We start from the raw sequence: 19,638 nt of genomic DNA, 5'->3' as shown, positions 1-19,638 counted from the left end.
ACAACTGGATGATGTTATGATCGCCTTGAGGGCACCAAATGAGATCTAGGTGGCTTAAAGAACTGAATACAATTCTCCGAAGAATAAAACTTGCTACCATGGAGCGGGTTCGTGCTCCTGGGGTCAATGTGATTCATTTCTGTGACTCAAAGATACTCTCCCCACAATGAAGGTGTAGAAAGAAGGCTCTCAGCAAGTTGAAAAATATGTATAGTAATTACTAACATCATTTCAAAACTCTTGAGCACAATCAAGCATCACCACAAATCTTCTGCCCAAGGTTGGTCTGAAAAGATGACCAGAGTAGGTGCCCCAGCACCTCAAGGTCCTGATTCCTGGGCCCTAACTCTGTGATGGAGAGTAAAACAAGTTGTGCATTGACTAGGCCAAGTGCCAGTAACTTCTATTGAACTGAATAAAAATAGAAGAAGCCCTCTATGTACTTTTTCTCACTATTGATGGACTTACTCATCTTAGCTGGGTTTAATCAGATTCTTGGAACTTAGTTATAAATTGTACTTTATCATTGGTCAAAAGCAGTGTCGTGTACCTACCATTTAATTGGCCTGAAGCCACGTCCTTTTCATGAAACTGATAAATGACTACATTCAGTGTACAAAGTCCTTCTAAGAATATACAGATCCTGGTTTAGAACCTAGCCAAAACCACATGGTTGCCTATCAATAGCAAAGGGCAGACAGGGATTCCTTAGAAACTCTGGTTGGAGGTGACATCTGAGATCACTGAGGAAGGCGAAGGCTACAACCTACACAGCCTCGTGTCACCAAAGGGGTGTCTGAAGGGCCTTTATTTGGAAAAGGGAATGTATTTCCCTGGATGCCTACACAAGGCCACCTGGCTCACAATGAAGTGAAGTTCACAAGCCTAACTACGGGCTTTAACTGCTTCTATGTGACAATGTAGTGCAAGTTCCTACTCAGCATCAGAAACAGAAGTGGTCACCACAGGCCAGGGCAGCAGACGTGGATGGGATCCAGCAGGATCGGAGGCGGGAGAGGAATCCCGGGCGGCGGGGACAGTCATTACTTAGGGGGTCAGAACTTACAGTCATCTGAGTATTCAGTATTTCTTTTTTTCTCTATTGCGCACTAGGGGCAAGATAAAGGATCAAAAGATAAAGCGGGTAAAATCTCTTGATGCCCTGTGGCCACAAGCATTCCTGCTTCTGGTGAGAAGCTAGGGCGCATGCACATTGATGCCTAGAGCAAAGTGTCTCCATGCACGCCTTCTGTGACCGTGGGGTGGGGATATAGAGGGTGTGCCCCACTGGATGCCTGTACCCCACTGAGCCTGAAAACATCCATGATAGAGACTCCAGAAAATGCAGCAAAAGAACCGACACGAGGAGGCCTTGGCAGGAGTTCTGACTGGGAGCCTGAGAGCCAGAATCCAGCTCAAAGATGAGCACCTGCCGAGTGCAGCTTCTTTGACCTTGCTCCGAAATCCTTAAATTCTCAGTGTAAAAGACCACAGAAACAGAGGCCAGGTGAAGACTATGGAAAAGCACACTGACTCTGGCTTGCCGGGGGAGAGGCAGGACAGATGCAGTGACAGTGGCTGGGCTCTGGAGTCCAATCTGCTGGGTTTGAAACCTCGTTTTGTCTCAAGCTGTGTGACCGTTAGCAAGTTGTTAACCTCTCTGAGACTCACCTGCAGTATCTTTAGACTGGGGGTTCTTGTGAGGATTAAATGAGACAATTCACATGAAGTACTGAACAGAGTACCTGTCTTATGGTTAAGTGCTTCCTAACTGTTAGAAATTGTTATTCAAGCAACTTGATGAAAAAAAAACATATAATGTTTAAATAGATCAAACCAGGTACGAGAGGAAGAAAATCTAAAAAAATAAAACCAAAACAGTACAATGCATTCTCTGAAAAGACTGTACCAACTGAGGACCTAGGTTCAAAGGCCAAGAGTTCTTGTGTTAAAATTTAAAAAGAAGAAGGCAATTCATATAAGAGTGTGCGTGTGTGTCTGTGTACACGTGTTTGCATTCTCTGGTATGTTAAACGTTTTATGGGATGACAATGGGGATTTTCTAGGGTTACTTGGTAAATGCTTTTAGCCTGAAACTAAGTGTAGCAAATCACCAGGCAAGGAGCTCATTAGCCAGACCGGGGAAAGGCAAATGGTCCAGATTTCCAGGGCATGATGCTCCAATGAGGTGAGGGCCTCGGGAAATGCCCTTGGAAGGAATAAACACAAATCAGGAAAGAAGCAGGAAAGGCGGGGTTGGGGGGGCAGAGCCTGAGAGGGTACTGGCTGCGGAGAGAGGTTTGATCAGAAGTTAAAAGGAGTAAGCCTTGGATCCAGACAGCAGAGGCCGTGGTCCTCAGGAGACCCGAGAGACTGAAGGAAACGGTGCAGCGCTGGGCTGGGGGCCAGTACAAGAGGCTGCAGCCGGCCTGGGTGGGCGGAAGGAAATGACACCGAGGTACAGCTGCAAGGACCTGTCTGAGAATTTCAATTTGTGCCCAGGAGAGTAACCAGAGGTGAGGCAGGCACCTCCACTCCTACACTTTGTACTTTACTTCTGAGAGCTGGCTAATTACCACCCACATCTCCCTTCACCCTGCCTTTGCCTGCTCCTTTGAAGGCTTCTGCCCCCTCGGCACTACAATGCCTCCGTCTACTATAGTGTAATTCTGAGAATACAGGATGGTAGGTGACCTTCAAACCTTTTACGGGCTGAGCATTTGTCACTCCGACAACATCCTAGACTTACTTAGATTGGAAAGTCCTTCATTTGCCTACTGCTGTTTGCAGACACTTATAAGGTTCAATTCTGAGGGTCACAGTTCACGGCTCTGACTACATATCTACCCTTAGTGCATCAGGGCCCGCATGGCCATTGGGAGAAGGCAGACCTGGGTGTGAATCCTGGCTTTGTACTTACTGGCTCTGTGACGTGGGACCAATTTCTTCCCCTCTTTGAACCTCAGTTTCCTCTTTGTTAAATGGAGATATGCACACTTTGCACGAGAGATCATGGATATACACAAATCCACGATAGCGGTGACATCCTGGATGTAAGCAAGGCACCCCACCCGGTATTTGGCACACAGAAGTCATTCAATGATTGTAACTGTTGGGTATGGCTGCTGCCGGTCTGCATACTAATACTCTAGGGACATAATGAGGTTGATGGGATTTATTGCAAACTGGAACGGAAGCCCTCACTGACCCGGGAAGGCTGGACCTGGATGTACGATTTAAAAAGCAAGCCGCTCCTGGAGCCTGCAATTCACCACCCTCTAACTGCAGTGGCCACCTGACAGAGCAAATGAATTGCTGTAAACCGTTAATGAGGAACAAGATGGTGTCTGGGAGAACTGTAAAATTACTCCCCCATTACCATGCCGTTAGTGAAGCTTTCATCTGCCATACAACTTCCCCAACAGCCATGGTCTCTCAGTTTCCTAACTGTCTAGAGGTTTTGATTTATCTGGCAGAGGAAGGAGGCCCTGGACCCAAGTTCTGGGAAAGAGGCTTTAATAAACGTCTGTAAGACCACACGGGTGAGAGCCTGGCCCAGGGTAAGCCATGCAGGAGAGTGTGGCTGGCACTACGGGTTCCCACACAGATGGCAGCACACCTACTGGTGAAGGCAAGGCTTGCCCACTAGCTACGGGACAGGCCCTGGGTACCAAGGCGTGCGTGGAAGGACTCGTGAAATGCTTCTTCCGTGTTCAGAGGAGTAACAAAGGAGCAGCAATAGGCAGGCCCTGCTTTTCCATATTTGACGCCTCGCTTCTCTGCCTATTCACTGTGGTCACTGTGGTCTAGTCAACACCTATACGTCACCTCTTGGTCATTGACTCATCCACTTGTATATTAGTTCATTCATTCCACAAATATTTAGGAGGTGCCTACTGTGTGACGGGCACTGTTTCAGACACTAATGTCTAGATACACGATGTAGAGATACGTAGGGATAAAAGAGAGCATCTCCCGTCCTCAGGGAGCTTACATTCTAGTGCGGAGAGACAGATATACGAAAGTACATAAAGTACACACATGTGAAGGTGATAAGAGCTATATAAAAAAAATTAAGCAGGGAAGAGCGACAGGACATGATATAGAGAGGGGCTGTGATTTTAAGTGGGGGGCTCAAGGAAGCCTCGCCAAGAAGGTGGTACCTGGGCAAGCCTTGAAGAGGCTGGAGCCTTCACCTGCTCTGCCGACGTGACCACACCAAGGTTCCACCGCCCCCAGCCAGGGACGTGGCCCGCCTGTGAGAGCGTGTGGCTGCAGCCTCCTTGGCAGTTCAGCCGCGTGTGCTTGCAAGCAGGCTACGGCCTCGGCCCCACGGGCGGGACCTCGGGCGCCGGCACACGCCCAGGAAGGGGCCGCAGCCGCGAGGGGCGGGCGGCAGAGGCGGCCGGGGGGCCTCACCTCCTCCAGCCGGCGTCGCTGTTCCTTCTGCTCCTCGATGCGCTTCTGGCGCTCGGCCAGCAGCTGCCGCTTGTGCTCCTCGTTCTCCCGCTGCTGCTGCTCTAGCTGCTGCCGCCGCAGGGCCTCGGACCGCTCCTTGTTGGCCAGCTGCAGCCGCAGGAAGTCCCGCCGCAGCGTCGACTCGCCGGGCAGGTTCAGGATGGAGCTGCGCGGCGGGAGAGACAGATCAGCGTCCCGCGCAGGGAGGGGCCACCGCTACCGGGGGTCCCGGCGGAGGAGAGCCAGGCGGGTACCGCACCCACCTGCGGGGAAAGAGGCCACGTGCTCAAGCACGGGCTCTCAGACCCCTCCGTTAATTCCACTGCTCACCCCCCAAAAGAAACAAGAGTCCAGGTAACAGACGAGAGTCCGGGTAACAGACGCGAGTCCAGCCTCCCCTCCAGTGTGACTACGGCATGCCTAGGCCGCTCCGTCGCCGCAGAGATGTCACATGCCTGAAGCCACCACCTCTCTCCCGGACCGTCCACACCACTCCCTCGCCCCTCTATTTCTGAAAGCTGTAGTGAGTACGTAAGCCCTGAGCCCCAGGCCAGCTTATTTTCACTTTTAAGAAAGGCAAGAGCTAAGCCAGCAAATAAAAATGAATAATCTGGAGCGGTGAGGGAGCTTGCTCTCCTTGGATGGGTACCTCGTCTTCACCCACATCACCTCCTTGAACAGCACAAAGCTACAGACTCCTTGGTTCTGCTTGCAGCCCAGCAAGGAGGAGGGAAATGGTTCCTACTTACTCATACAGACCTAGCCCTTTTAATCTTTCCGGCAGCTTCCCCTTGAAATAAATCCATTAAATAATTATTGAGTACCTACTATGCGGCAGGCACGATAATAGGCTCTAGTGGATACAGCAGTAGCTAAACAAATTCTCCCTCTAGTTATTTTCTTGTGGGGAAGAGAGACAGGCGAATAATTAGACAGGCAGACAAATTATTACAAATAACATAATTTCAGATATTAATAGGCTCTATAGAAGACAAAAAAAGTGTAAGAGTTTAAGAGGGACAGTGGCAGGGCACTGGGGCTAGGATGAGGGTTCTGCTTGAGATGGGGTGATCAGGGAAGACCTCTCCCAGAAGCTGATAGTGGAGATGGGCCCCAAATGATGAAGAGTCAGTCACACGAGGAGGTAGGGGAAGAACCTTTCAGGCAGAAGGAAAAGCAAGTGTAGAGGCTTGTCGTGGCAACAGGGGTGGCCTTTTTGAGGGTCTGAAGCCCAGGCACTCTTCCCAGAGCAGAGCAAATGACAGGGAGAGGGGTACAAGAGGAAGTCAGAGACAGAGCAGAGAGGGTAAAGCATGAGGCTGTGGAAGCCACACATGGAAAGCTTATTAACAGGAGGGTAACATGATCAGATTCGTTTGGCTGCTGAATAGAAGATGTTCTGCAGTGGGTACAAGGGCAAGCAGGGCCACCAGTTGGGCTGCGACTACAGTGGCTCTGGGGTAGAGACTAACCAGGTCGGGGAGGTGGGGATGGAGGCTGGGAGGAGCATCTGGGGAGAGAGTTAATGAAACCTGTTGATGGATCTAATGTGTGGAGTGAGGGATGACTTGCAGGTTTCTTCCTGGCATCTGGGCTGTGGTGGTGATGCAAACTGGGATGGGGAACGAAAGGGGAGGAGCAGGTTTGGTGATTGACAAGGGGATCATTCTGTCTTGGAGAGTGGGTAGCGTGCTACGTGAGATACTGCCATAACATGACATCAAAAGGCGTGGCTCATAGACAGTGCTTGGATTCTACTAATAAGCCTCCTTTAAAACCAACAGCCTTTGTGTAGAACTTTAAACAACCCCCCCAAAGGAGGGGCTTATCTACTCAGGCCACTTGGTCTGTGCAAAGGTGGTGGGGCTTGGGGAACCCAACTTTCCATGCACATGAGGACGACCCATTAATATTAACTGATTCCGAGATGTATTACTGACTGAATCATTAACCCCGTGTGTGAGCTGGTTGCTACCGTTGGGCTGTTACCTCATTTCTATAATGAGATAACCACTATCCCTTTCTATTTTACAGGATTTCATGAAAATTAATTAGATGTGTCCATAAAACAGGACTTGGAACATAATCTTCAATGTGATATAAAGACATGTGACAATTATAGAAATGTTAAGAGATGGCTAGGTCACCCACTAAGTGACTCCTAACATGCGGTTTAGCAAGTGTTCGTTAAGATGAGGTTCTTAGCTCCAGGAAGAGTGATCAGAAGGGCTGACGTGACTGTCTGGGTGAGCTTTGGAAAAATAGCGTACGACTCTGAAAGCAAGGCATTTGGTCCTTTGCTTTACAAGAATGTTCATTTTCCATGTCATTACTTGGCAGTCACCATATTTATGCAGCTAAACTAGGGGCAGAAAATGTCTAGATGGAAGGAAAGAATTCTCTTTCAGTCTTTGACCTTGAAAATTCCCGTAACAGGTGAAGAGAGAAAAACTGATGGCCCTGTAACCTCAATCCCATCCTCTTCCAGTAGTTTTAGCAATAATCCAGCTTGGTAGGTCTGAATTAGCTCAGAAAAGGAATGCACTAGCTTATTCTAGCAGCAGTGGCTGAACTGGCCCCTTCCCTGGTTCAGAAGCTCTGCCTCAGTCGTACAAGAACTGCTCCTTATTGAGTACTGGGTCCCTTCCTTGGATGGCTAGAGGATGGGGACCCATATACCCCAGTGACCCTTCTGCTTTGTGCATTTCCCCCAGTAATCTCACTTCACATGTACAGTGCATCCGCCCTGGTGTGCATGCCCAGGCCCCTTGATTCACCAAACTGCCATCAGCTGAATTCTCTTACAAAAGAGAAATCCTGGCAGTGTGAGCACATTGGCATTAATTACTTATGAACACAGACTAGAAGAAAGTCAGAATCAAAGTCAAGTGAAATTCAAAACATAGGGATGATGATAATAAAGCAGCACTTGATTCTGGGGGCCAACATATGACAGGAGGAATGGGAATGGAAGTTTCTATTTAGGGTTCACCTCTAGAGTGTAATTTGATTTCCTGGAAACTGTTTCCTCTTGGATTAGGCTGTGTTGAAAACACACGCCATGTGATAAGGACAGTGGCCACCTAAATGTCTCAAAGGTATGAAGTAATGGACTGGATAACTCAAGTCCAAAAATACCACTTTGGTCTCCAGAAAGTTGCAGTTTTAGGCACTTTTAGACCTGTATTACCCAGATAATTGCCTCCTACCCATTCTACATGTTACACATGTGAGGAAACAAGGAAATAAATCTTGAAAGACAAGATAAAGAATATCCTGATTTCCATGTTCTTGTAAGAGTCTGCCTAGGGAAATTTTCCCAAATTAATGAGTACATTTGTGGGCAATAAATTAAATAAGACCACCCTGCTGGATTCTTAAAAATGAACCTATAAATCAAAAGGATGTGAATTTCACACAACCACAGTGCAAAATGTGAAACTGAGAAGATAGCTCTTGCTCGCCTACCTGGGCTCTCCTGAGTCATTCTCCTCCTCTTCTTCCTCACTCCCGCTGTACTCATACTCCGTCTCATCTAAAGAGAGACCCACAGAATATTAGTGTGCAAAAAGATGCTACAGCTCGGTAAAGCTCATGCCCTCATTTTATGTATAAGTAAACTGAGGCCCAAAGAGTTGTCCTTAATGCTGACCTGGGACAGGCTCCAGGCCTCCTGACTTGTGATCCAACAGTGCCTACCAGCTAGATTCAAGCACATGGAATTAACATCCAAGACTGCCCCAGCCGACTCTAGATTCTCTCCCTAATGCCTGGCATTCACATGAAAGTGAAGACAAGGAGCTGAAACATAACTTTTCAGTTTGTGTTAACTCCCATTATAGGACCACCTAACCCAATCTTTTATTGGGCCACTGTTAACTTACTGACAGGAGTAATCATTTTTTACGTAGGAATTTTATTATGACTTACATAGACTCACAAATTGCCTTTAGATATCTTAATACCAGACAGAAACTTTTGAAAACGTGTGCTATTAAAAATATAGATTTGAATGTGTTTTGATTGACCCACTGGGGACATTCATTTAATTCCCTAATATATTAAGCAAGTTAACATGCCATAATGAACAAGATCGAGTCTTTGCTTCGGAGGAGATTAGAAGCTAATGGTCAAGATAGAAAAGTAAATAATCAGATTCTCCATGATTATGAAGAAAGAGAACTAATCTTTATTGGGTATCGCCCATGTTGGTCACTATGCTAGATACTTATGTTCTCTCATGTACTTCTCATAACAATCCTTTAACATAATACCCGTTTTGCAAGCAAAGATACTGAGATTATAAGCAGTTTATTAATATGACCAATACATCTGAGAATTGGATTCAGAATTTAATCTAGAATTTTTCCAACTTTATAATTAGCATTCGTTCCAACACATTATATACTAAATAGAATTACATAAAAAAGAGCAATGAGATATCAGACAAAAAAGTGGCTAAGTCCATGGGTCATAATGGGGGAAGGTAACAGTGAAGTCTTTGAGGAAGAAATGAGCTGGACCTTGGAAGATCAGTAACCCTTTTTTAGGCAGATGGCAGCTGAAAGTGCTGGGAAAGGGGCATTCTAAGCAACATAACCACCTGAGTAAGGCTAACAGTATTATAGTGCATGAATGTTCAGGAAACACTGAGTTGTGAGTGGCTGGTGTGAGAAAGCAGATGGAGTGAGAAAGCCCAGCAGGTCTGATGTAGCTTAATGATCTTTATATACACCATGCTGAGGACTTTTTCGTAGGCAATGGGGAGACTTTGGAGGAGCTTTTCATTTTAATCAGGGAGGTTGTCACAGGGCTATCATCCCTTGATAGCTATGTGTTAGTAATTACAACTTTGAAGACATTTGTACACCCCTGAAAAGAAACTGAAACTGCAATTTGGTTATGTTACCACCAGGAGGCAGCAGTCACATGATGAGAACCATGGAATTTGATCATAAACACATTTTGCTTTCCATACTATTTAGCCATTAAAGGGATGATGAAAGGAAGCCATAGCACGATGACTTCAAGAGTATTTTTAAAAATCATGTAAAAATTAGCTTCACATGTTTAGATAAGTATGAAGTTTTCAGGCTACTTTTTAAAAAGTATTATTTTACGAAAATGTAAAGAAACTTCATAAAGTGTTTCAGTATTCCACATTGAAAGTTTAGTATTCCAAACTTTCCTTAAATGAATCAACAGAGAGTTCAAAGTAAAATGCAGAAATTTTATCTAGTAAAGTAAATTATAGCAAGGAAAAGAAGCACACAATTAATCTAATTATTTCTCCTCTCTAGGGTAAAAATTTCATTTGTCAATCTCCTCAACTATAATACTTCACCAGAATCCAGCGTGATTGCTTTTATATTAGTGGCTTAAATTAGCATGTATCAACATATCTGAAGGAAAAAATAATATCAGGTTAAAAAAATCACAAAGCAATGCACATTAAACATTTTTGATTCTACCAGAAGCTGGTCTTAGAGCTACTAAGAGAATGAAAAAATTTTAGAAGGAGCAAGTCAAGTCATTTAATCAAACTGAGCAACTGGAATGAAGTCTCATTTTGAGCAACACTCTTTCTTGGGGAGCAGACAAAAAAGAAGGCTGCTGGTGGCTCGAAGCCTAAACAGAATGAGGTTCCTTAAATCATCATGCAACTCTCGAGTAAGCCTACTCCCAAGGATCTTACTCTTTACCCTGCAGAGAGGGAACACATTAAAAATAGTCTGTTTTCATGGGGTGGTGAGTTCTAAGTCACATTCTAGAGTTTGTGCCCCCAAAATGTGAAAACAATCCAAGGCACAAGCTTTACCCACTCTTACTCACAGGTCAGAGGCAGAGGTCACATGATCTCAGAAGGTAACCCTGAACAGTACTGAAAAACTGTAGGTCAATAAAAATTGTCTAAATAAGGATAGCTTACATTTATTCAGTACATCTATGTGCCAGACATTGTATTAAGCATTTTACATGCATCATCTCATTTAATCTTTGCAAAAATGCCAGACAATACTAATTATTATTATACCCCCATTCCTATTTTAAAGATGAGAAAACTGGGGTGAAGTTCACATAACCATTAAGGGGTAGAAGTAGAAGTTGAACTCAGAATTTGAGTCTGAAAAGAAGAGTCTGAGTCCTTAATCTATTCTATATACCTATAGGAAAATAAATTTTCTTTTTAGAAAAGTTGGCCTTTAATGGGCTGCATGTCTGACACACTGCCCTAAACTATTCCCTTTATCTTTATTTTTGAAATTTTTTATTTTTTTTAACTTTTTATTTCATACTGGAGTATATAGTTGATTAACACTAAACTCTTCCCTTTAAAAGTCTGACTTCATGGAGTGGCCCAAGACCACTATTAATAAGTAGCAGTTGAAAAATCAGTCCCGGCACTTTTTGACCTGACTCATCTATTTCTCTCCAGCTTGGGCTGCCCTCCCAACTCCTTGGGCCCTGATTGATACCTCATCCCTTCCATCCAGTAACGACTGAAGATGAGCCTCCTTTTTGGATTGGCTTCATAACCTCCCATTCCTGAGTCTAACCTGATCACACATCTTCCTGCATCCCCGAGGCCGGCTGCAAAGAAGGAACTCTTCCCTTGAAGCTTCACTGAGGATTTCTCCTCCCTTAGCTTCTGCTGATCTTACCTCTGCCCAGTCCTGACCCCTACAGGGCTCACCACCCCACCCCTAGGACCCTGCTCATACCTTGCCACCTGAAGATATTAACTGCAGAGGCAAAGAAGAGGGGAAGTTCAAATAAAAGGAGGGCACCCTCTCTTCTGTGCTGCCCACCACCCTCCCCGTTCCGTCTGGATCGTGAAGAACAGAGGAGAAAGATGGAGAGTGCAGAAGTGGAGCCAAGCACATCACCACGTACCTCCCACCCTTGGTCCCTGGGCTTCCCCTCTCTACCTGCCCACCCCCCGCCCGCATACTCAATGCTCACCTGGCCAGCCCTCTATCGCCCCCTCACTGTCAGCCTGGCCAGCTGCTCCCTCCTGCTCCCACCAGGGAGCTCTCACCTTGTCTGTTCTCTGCATCCCCCCCTTTCCTTCCCATCCTCAACCTTCCCTACCTCCCTACCCAACTAAGTCATAAAACCTGCCCCAGACCACGTGAGTTTTCACCTTGGTCAGGATGCTAGTTAAGGAATTTTGAGTCTCTTTTCAAACAACTTGGGCACAGTCCCAGGGCCCCAAGTTTGGACTCATGTCTTTTCCAGTGATGCAGTGAAAAGGTAGTATGGTCTAACAGCTAGAGCCATAAGAGAAAAGAGTTTTTGAATCTATAAAGAAGAAAATGTGATGTTCCATACAGCAGCTTGGCAACTTCTTTTATATCGCTTTGACTATAATAAAAGTCATTCTGACTTCCAAATAACTAAATTAGAAATGAGCCTCAGAGCACGAAAACTTAAATGGTGAAGAGTGCCAGCACAGAAAAATGTCAACTAGATGGGTTTTTTTTTTTAAGGTTGCCTGTCTTCTGTAGATTTTGAGTCTTCGAAACATGAATATTCATTTGAATTAAGAAAATCACTTGTCATATTAAACCACTTCATAGTATCACTCAACATGACTTTTTGTTCAGTGCCTGAAAAAGGTAATATTTCCCGAGGTTCTATTCTTTCATGAAAGATTCCATTTCAGCAGCCTAGTGATGCCCAAAGGCTGTGATCTCAGAGGCAGCCCTTCACACTAAAGAACAATGCAGGCCTATTTGAAATCCCCACCGTCCCTCCAATACCTCAAGAGCCCATGACTCACTTGGTCTTTTGTTTCCCTCGCTGAAATACAAACGTGTGTCTCACCTTTCTCTCCTCGCTTCTTCTTTGTTCTATCAATATGGTCCTTGAGCTGAATGCGGACCTGTCGTTCATTAGGTTGGTCTCGTATAAATGGATGCTTCATCAGTTGTTCTGTAGCTGGTCGCTGGCTGTGATTCTTTACCAAACAGCTCTCAATAAAGGACTGGAATTTTTTTGACCTGCCAAACAGAAGAGATGAACCCATAGATAAAAAGACAATCCAAAGAAAAGCAAACTTTAGGGATCAACCAATCACAAAGTCGGTCTAGCTCTTTATTAGGCACAGTGGGGTTCAAAGGCATCATTGCCATCAACACACAACTCAGGCAGTGTATGGTAGTTATAGCACGAAAGCATTTTTGCACAGTTTATACATAATATCACACAGAAGACCAACAGGCACCAGAGAAGAGAAAGACCCCGATAAGCATCACACCTGGAAGGTCTACTGGAATGAGGGAACCAGAGCTGGGCCTTAAAGAATTAGGAGAAAAATCACCCTTGGGAAAGGATAGTTCGGGGAAGTAGAAAATCAGTGAAAAACTAAGGCTGGGATTGAGCATACTATATGTCAGGGGACACTGAGGTGAGTTCTCTAAATGCAGCAGAAAATGCAAGCTGGGAAAAGTAAAACCAGGGTTGGACAGGTAAGGGGAGTACATTATGTAGGAATGAGCAAGATTCTTATATGGTAAAATGAACATTAGGCAAATTTTTTAACTGGCAGTTTTGAATCACTTTTGAACTTTGTTTTCCAATGAATAAGAACAGGATGTATGTGTATGTTTGCTATCAATCCACAGACTTGGAAACTTAACTTACAGGGACTAAGTTCATACCCAGAAGCAAATTTATCTCTTTCTAGAAAGGCACCATTTCCTCAGAGATAAACCCTGTGCCAGAGACGCACAGGGGAGCGGCAGGGGAAAGCTGTGAGAGATACCCGCGAATAGGGGACAAGTCCACAGCGTGGTAGATACTAATGATGACTTGAGCTATGATTCATGAGTTGGGCATGCATGTTCTGTCTGAAAGTTCCAAGAAATTGTCCAGCATCATAAATAATTAAGCTCATGACTCTACAGCATGCCTTTCCGAGGTGCGCCATTGTCAGCAGGGCACATCACCCTTGGAGACCTTGGGGGAACCCTGCTCACCCTCCTCGTGGCCCAACCCTGCTCAGGAATGAATCCCTTTTGTGCTCTCTGTTGCCCTCCTGTGGAGCACTGGGGAGTTACAGGAGCAGATCCCCGATGCAAGCTTCCGCAAGCTTCCCCAAACTTCCCAGCGGGCCCTGTATATATATCCTTCAGGCCTGAAAGGTGTCCTCACCACACAGAACGCAATGGTGATCGTGTTCTTCAAGATTCAAATGGGAGAGGGCACTGCTATACGTACCACTCTCCATTTCTGCCCCGGTCAAAGCAGTTTTTCACCTCACTCCATGTTTTTAAAGTAGTACTGAACTACTGGTATGTTTTCCTCCTTAAATTTCCAGGCTATGTTCAAGCTTTTAAATTATTTTACATAGAAGTAAAGGTCACCTGAAGGTCAGCTCAGGATGAATCAGGATTGGAAACACTGAGGACTAGACATAGGAACAGTAGGATGGACATTCTAAGCACCTCCCTCTAAGTCCTTCAGCTCGTAGCCCTGCCTCCCCGACACTGGAAATTCTCCCCAGAGTTGGGAGCTGCCTGAGTCACCTTCCTATCACGAGCACACTACGTGTTTGACAAACAGATGAACGCGTGGATGGTTATCGGGTGAGAATTCTGGGCGAGAGCTGTCGTGTGGCTTCAAATGCGTGCTTCTGAGGGACAGAGATGAAGGCTTAGAGAGAAGATATCACTTCATACACTTTCTTTCTATCCATCGGATTAATCTGTGGAGGCACTAATGTGATATCATCTAAGGAGGGACCTTGCAAAAAAAACCCCCAAAAAACACAAAAAACCGTAATGAAATAATGGACTGTCCTAAGGAATAAAATGAAAAGAATAAGGTTAACCTGCATAAAGAAATAGACAAACTCTACATAGTACTCTTCTAGGTAGAAAATCAGCATTAAAAAGGTGAAAACAAAAACAAATGAAGACAGAAAGCTATTCAATATTCACGAGGAATGCAAATGGCAGTTCTTTTTTTTTCTGCTTGCAACTTGGAAGAAAAAGTTTGTTCTTTATAGAGGGCAACTATTCATTAGGGGACGATAAATAAAAGAAATCATAATCAATTTAAAAAGAGATCCAGACTTAATAGACTGTACATTCCTTTCCACGATACTGACACCTCACAAAAGTCAGAGACATCTCCGGGATGAGAGAGTGTTCAGGGAGTTTAATGGGAACAGCTATAGCAGAGTCTTTTTTCCATTATCTCTCCTGGTGAGAAGGAACCTCAAGAGATATTCAAGAGAATATTTTGGGGCCCAAAGGATGGGCCAAGACGTGTAGAACTACAAAGCTGGCAGTCTATCCCATGTCATCTGCAAATGGTTCTCAGTGAAGAGAAAATGCTACTTAAAACAAATCTTCAAAGAAAGATTCATTGTCTCCATTTAAGTTAGTGTGACCAAAGAATCAATATGCTTAATTACATGTTTAATTAAAAGTAAAAATACTTCACCTACATTAAGCATCACCTGACTCTTTGCCGAGAGGCCTAATGGGTTTAAAGTACATTTCTATAACTTTGTTGCTTCAGTCTTGGCTGCTGGTAATTTAGTTCTGTCACTTTAAAAAAAAAAGCTCAAGATTAGTAATACTAATTTCCCAAGGGTTGGCACCGAGAGATAAATGTTAGTGACTGGTACTTACAGTCTGAGATACTAGTTCTTCTAATACCAGTGTCACTGAACACTTTATCTTCCCAGATTTTTCCTGTTTATGTATTGTGTTAGAGGAATTAAAAATGCCTGAACGATTATGACATTAATCACTATAATGTTTTAGTGAGCTGGGCTAAAAGTTTTTGGTAATCTTCAGACTCCCTACATGCAATTTGATCTTTAAAATTTGCACTTGCCCAGAACTACTCTTTTTCTCTATTTCAGCTTCCATCATTTACTAACTGTGCGATTTTACGCAGATCCCTTAACTTTTCTGTGCCTCAGTTTCCCTGGCTGCAAATGGGGATACTGTTAGTACTTATCTCAAAAGACTGTTGTGATGATTAAATCAGTTAGAACTGGGCCTGTTACAACATAAATGCTGTATGTGTGTTTGCTATGATTGTTATTATTATTACTATTACTATGATGACAATGTCCCAGCATCTCTGACCACTACCAGGCTTAAAGAACAGGAGGATCTGCCTTGAGGGCTACGAGCAGAAATTTGAAGGTGATTTTCCCCACTTGGATTGAACCAAACAGTATAGAGTTCTTTAAGGGAATTATTTTACATATACTAGGATTAGATGCATTAGCAGGAAAAGTCACCAGGATCATTATTATCTCTAAGGAGACTGCAAAAAAAAGGTTAATTTTTAAAAAGTTTGTGTAATAACTTTTGTTTTGATTTCAATAAAGTCCAAAGTCACACTACTAGTGGTAAATTCAGTCTATCTGAAGTATTTTCTGATATTTCCTTTCTATTATCATTATTTTATTTACAGTCCCCTCCCCACCCAAGAGCATTGTCATTTCGAAAACAAAAGTGCTTGATAACCCAGCACGAATCAGAACTGGTGTTTCATAAAATGACAGAAATGGTTGTAAGCTCTGGAGTAAAAGCAGAAGGCTGGGGTTCCAGGCTGCCATGAACCTGGGACTCAGGATAAGCCAGTTAACCATACCAGGCCTCCAGTCTCCATCTGGAGCATGAGTGGCTTGGACCAGGAATCTTATACCTCTTTCCAGTGATAAGCAGTTGGGACTTTTCTGATGCGCTCAATCGAGTGCTGCTTTGCCTGTGCGGAATCTTCACATTTAAAGGGCATGTGAAAAGGACAAGACCGACCATCTTTCACAGGAACAGAGTCATTTCCATCCTTCTCCAGAGACCCCTGGAGGGAAGCTACGGCATGGAGTATACGTGTGAGGGCAGGGGAACCGGGGTGAGCACGGTGGGAAGAGAAGGGAGAGGAAATCTTTTGAAGGAGATGGTTACCCATGTGGGTTGAATCCAACTACACACAGAGCAGGAGGGGAACATGGGAATCCCACCGCACTGGTCATTTGTTGACATGGAGACAGACGGTGAGGGCATCCTTCTTCCCCTCTGATTCAACTCAGGTTGTAACCCTCCTGGAGGCCTAATCAAAGGTCTGAGCCACGTGAACATTGACTGGAGCCCGGACCACAGGACTTCCTTAGCCCGAGGCCTCTCCTCACTACACTGATGGGGGAGGAAGGGCCCGGCTCCTGCTTGCAGAGATGCTTTCCTTTCCTCCCATAACAAAAGGGGAAAACAGCAGTGTGACTGCCTTTCTTTCCCTAATGTTAAGTCTCAAGGAACAAGTGCTCACACTTAGGGATGAGTACAGCTCCTTCTCTACCACTTTAACCTTGAACTTTAAGAGGTCAAATGGTACAGTAGAAAGAATATGGGTTACAGACTTGGCAAACGAAGACTGTACAGCCTAGTGCAAGGAGCATAACCTACCTAAGCCTCAGACTCTCACCCATAAAGTGAGGACTCAGAGCATCTGTCTGGCAGGGTTGTGGTTAAGGAAAAAAAGGGTTATTATGGGACTATACGAAATCATGTGTGTGAAACTTTTGAAAATTGTAAAGCACTACAGAACTTAAAGACTCTGTCATTCAATAAAAAATATATTAAAAAGATTAAATATATACTTTACATATGTAGTTTAAATTTATATATATATATATATCTTAAATACACATACATACGTATAAGTTGCTGAGTCTACAAAGTACATATGCCTTGTATGTTGTAGACTCAGTCACGTTCCTTGGAAATGACCCTCAGCTGAATGAATGCTTATAATGAAGAGTTCACTGCCGTCTCTGCCACAATGGCGCCCCCTTTGGTCATATGCTGGAATATACACTAGGAACAGTGTACTTCATCTGATAACTCATTTAAGTAGAGAAGAGCTGGATATAAAAGAACATTTTAGAGTTTTGTTTCTTTTGATGGGGGAGGAGGGAAAGAAGGAAAAGGAAAACAGACAGAAATATTTCACTTCCTCTCAAACCTTATTCTATTTTAAATCACTTTGGACCTGGTCGTTCAAGACAAATTTTCACTTAAACACTGGAATTCTATGGCAGAGAAATTCAAGCCACACCAAGTGTCCTGTGGCCCGAGGCTGCACAGCCATCTTTATAAAGGCTGGGTTCTGAGTGAAAAAGGGTATTTTACAGGGCTTTTGTTTTTCCCACTTGCTCTCAAACAGTCAAGTCATTTTCCCATCCCCTGCCTGGCAGTGTGGGACTCCTGCTCGTAACTGGCTTTCCTTCCAAGCCAGGCAAGGGCGTGCAAGGAGGCTGGTGAAATGAAGGTGGCCTGGTCTCCTTCCTCACTGTTCCTGGACTGATCCAGCTCCCTACAGCATTATCACAATTAGCTCTCACTGCCAAAGGTTTACAGCAGAGAAGTTAGCCTGTATTTCTCCCCAGGTCTGTATTTCTCAGACAAGGTCGGTGCAGGGTTTGCCCTTTTTGGAGCAAGGTCAACAAATGCAGAAACTGTAGTGCCAGGGCCAGTCACTCACTTTTCTGGGGGCCAGACGGGTCACACAAAGGGCGGTGCAGACCAGGGGTAAGAAGGAAACAGGACAAGTGGGGTGACCGACAGATACCAGCTTCTGGGTTGGGAGAGGCAGTGACTGGGGCAGAAGCACAAGCTCTCACCTTAAAAGGGAGCAGGAACCAGTGGGCAGGACAGTATTGCTGCACCTTTGTCAAAAAAGGTCAGAAATCTCCATGGACTGCTGAACCGCCAGATATTTTAAAGTTAGCAATCAACACAAATATTTCTGAAACGAGGTGTGTGGCCACACCGTGCCAGGCAAACAGCAGACGTGTGGATGGTCATTTTGTCCAGCAGCCGTGAAGGCAGAGGAGGAAGGGAGGGGACAGGGCAGGTGAAGCCCACTGGACTCAGCAGCCCTCCCACCCCCCTTCCCGGGAGGCTTGGCATGAAGCACAAGCAGAAAGCTAGCGGAGGGCTTCACAGTGCCACTGACACTTCCAAGGGACAGACCGAGCCAACTCCTCCCCAGGAGTCTGTTCCAGAGAGAAGGGAGGAAGCAGGGTCTCTGGGCGCCTGCGGATCACGTGCTGTGTGGTGCCCAATGGAAGGCTGTTGCTGGGGAGAGAGTGATTGTCTCACACCACAGTGACCCTCTGGAGAGGGGAGGAGGGATGCTCTGCCTCCTCGTTACCAATAGCAACTCTCACTCTCTTCCTGTGCAGCACTCGGCAACTAACTCTGAGGCTGTCGTCTCTTCTGGCTGTTTCCTTTCCCTCTCTCTGTGCAGTACGCCTTTCTCTTGTTTGACCAGGGTCGCTATGTCATTCCTGGATGATGGTATTAATTAAGATTGCTCTCATATAGTGGAGGGTGAAACTGTGGGTGGGTGCATGCGAAACATGAGGGCCTCGGTCAAGGACCTGATCACGAAGTGGTATGAAAAAGGGCAGAAGAGGGGCTTCCCTGGTGGCGCAGTTGTTAGGAATCTGCCTGCCAATGCAGGGGACATGGGTTCGAGCCCTGGTCCGGGAGGATCCCACATGCCGCGGAGCAACTAAGCCCGTGCGCCACAACTACTGAGCCTGTGCTCTAGTGCCTGAGAACCACAACTACTGAGCCCGCATGCTACAACTACTGAAGCTCACGTGCCTAGAGCCCGTGCTCTGCAACAGGAGAAGCCACCGCAATGAGAAGCCCACACACTGCAACGAAGAGTAGCCCCCACTCGCCACAACTAGAGAAAGCCCACACACAGCAACAAAGATCCAACGCAGCCAAAATTAAAAATAAATAAATTTATTAAAAAAAAAAAAAGAAAAAGAAAAAAGAAAAGGGGCATAAGAGTCTTGTCCCTTCAGGCTCAAGCTGCCTAGAATATGTCTCTAGAAAAGGGTAGGAGGTCATAAATGGTCCAGGAATTGGGCCCAGGGCAAAGGGAATCAGAATTGACAATGTACCAAGGAGGATATACCATATCCACAGGGGGAAGGGGAGGAGCAATGAATTTTTTGTCACAGAATGACAAGATACAAAGACCCTGATGTAAGTGCACAAAATAGTCAAAAGTCCAGCTCCTGGCCTAACCTGTAGAACTCTGTTCCCAAACTCTAGTCAATCATACACTACCAGCACAATTTTTACCCTACACTTCACCACCCATACAAGTATTCACTTAGCATTTTTCTTTAAG

At 45.1% G+C, this 19,638-nt stretch overlaps 1 protein-coding gene across 4 annotated transcripts in view; it reads right to left on the bottom strand.

Annotated features, from left to right (window-relative positions):
* Positions 1-19,638, bottom strand: part of TNIK (TRAF2 and NCK interacting kinase) — a 406,336-nt gene that overhangs the window by 90,757 nt on the left and 295,941 nt on the right. For all 4 annotated transcript variants that reach the window (XM_082393876.1, XM_082393877.1, XM_082393878.1 and 1 more), the window contains exons 10-12: positions 12,286-12,461; positions 7,927-7,993; positions 4,420-4,624 (exon numbers count right to left, since the gene is read on the bottom strand). In XM_082393876.1, coding sequence (XP_082250002.1) covers positions 4,420-4,624; positions 7,927-7,993; positions 12,286-12,461 — 448 coding nt within the window. The remainder of the gene's footprint in view (positions 1-4,419; positions 4,625-7,926; positions 7,994-12,285; positions 12,462-19,638) is intronic.

The sequence above is a fragment of the Balaenoptera borealis genome, assembly GCF_965194805.1.
Source record: "Balaenoptera borealis genome assembly, chromosome: 5".
NCBI lineage: Eukaryota > Metazoa > Chordata > Mammalia > Artiodactyla > Balaenopteridae > Balaenoptera > Balaenoptera borealis.
This window is presented reverse-complemented; position numbering and strand designations above follow the sequence as displayed.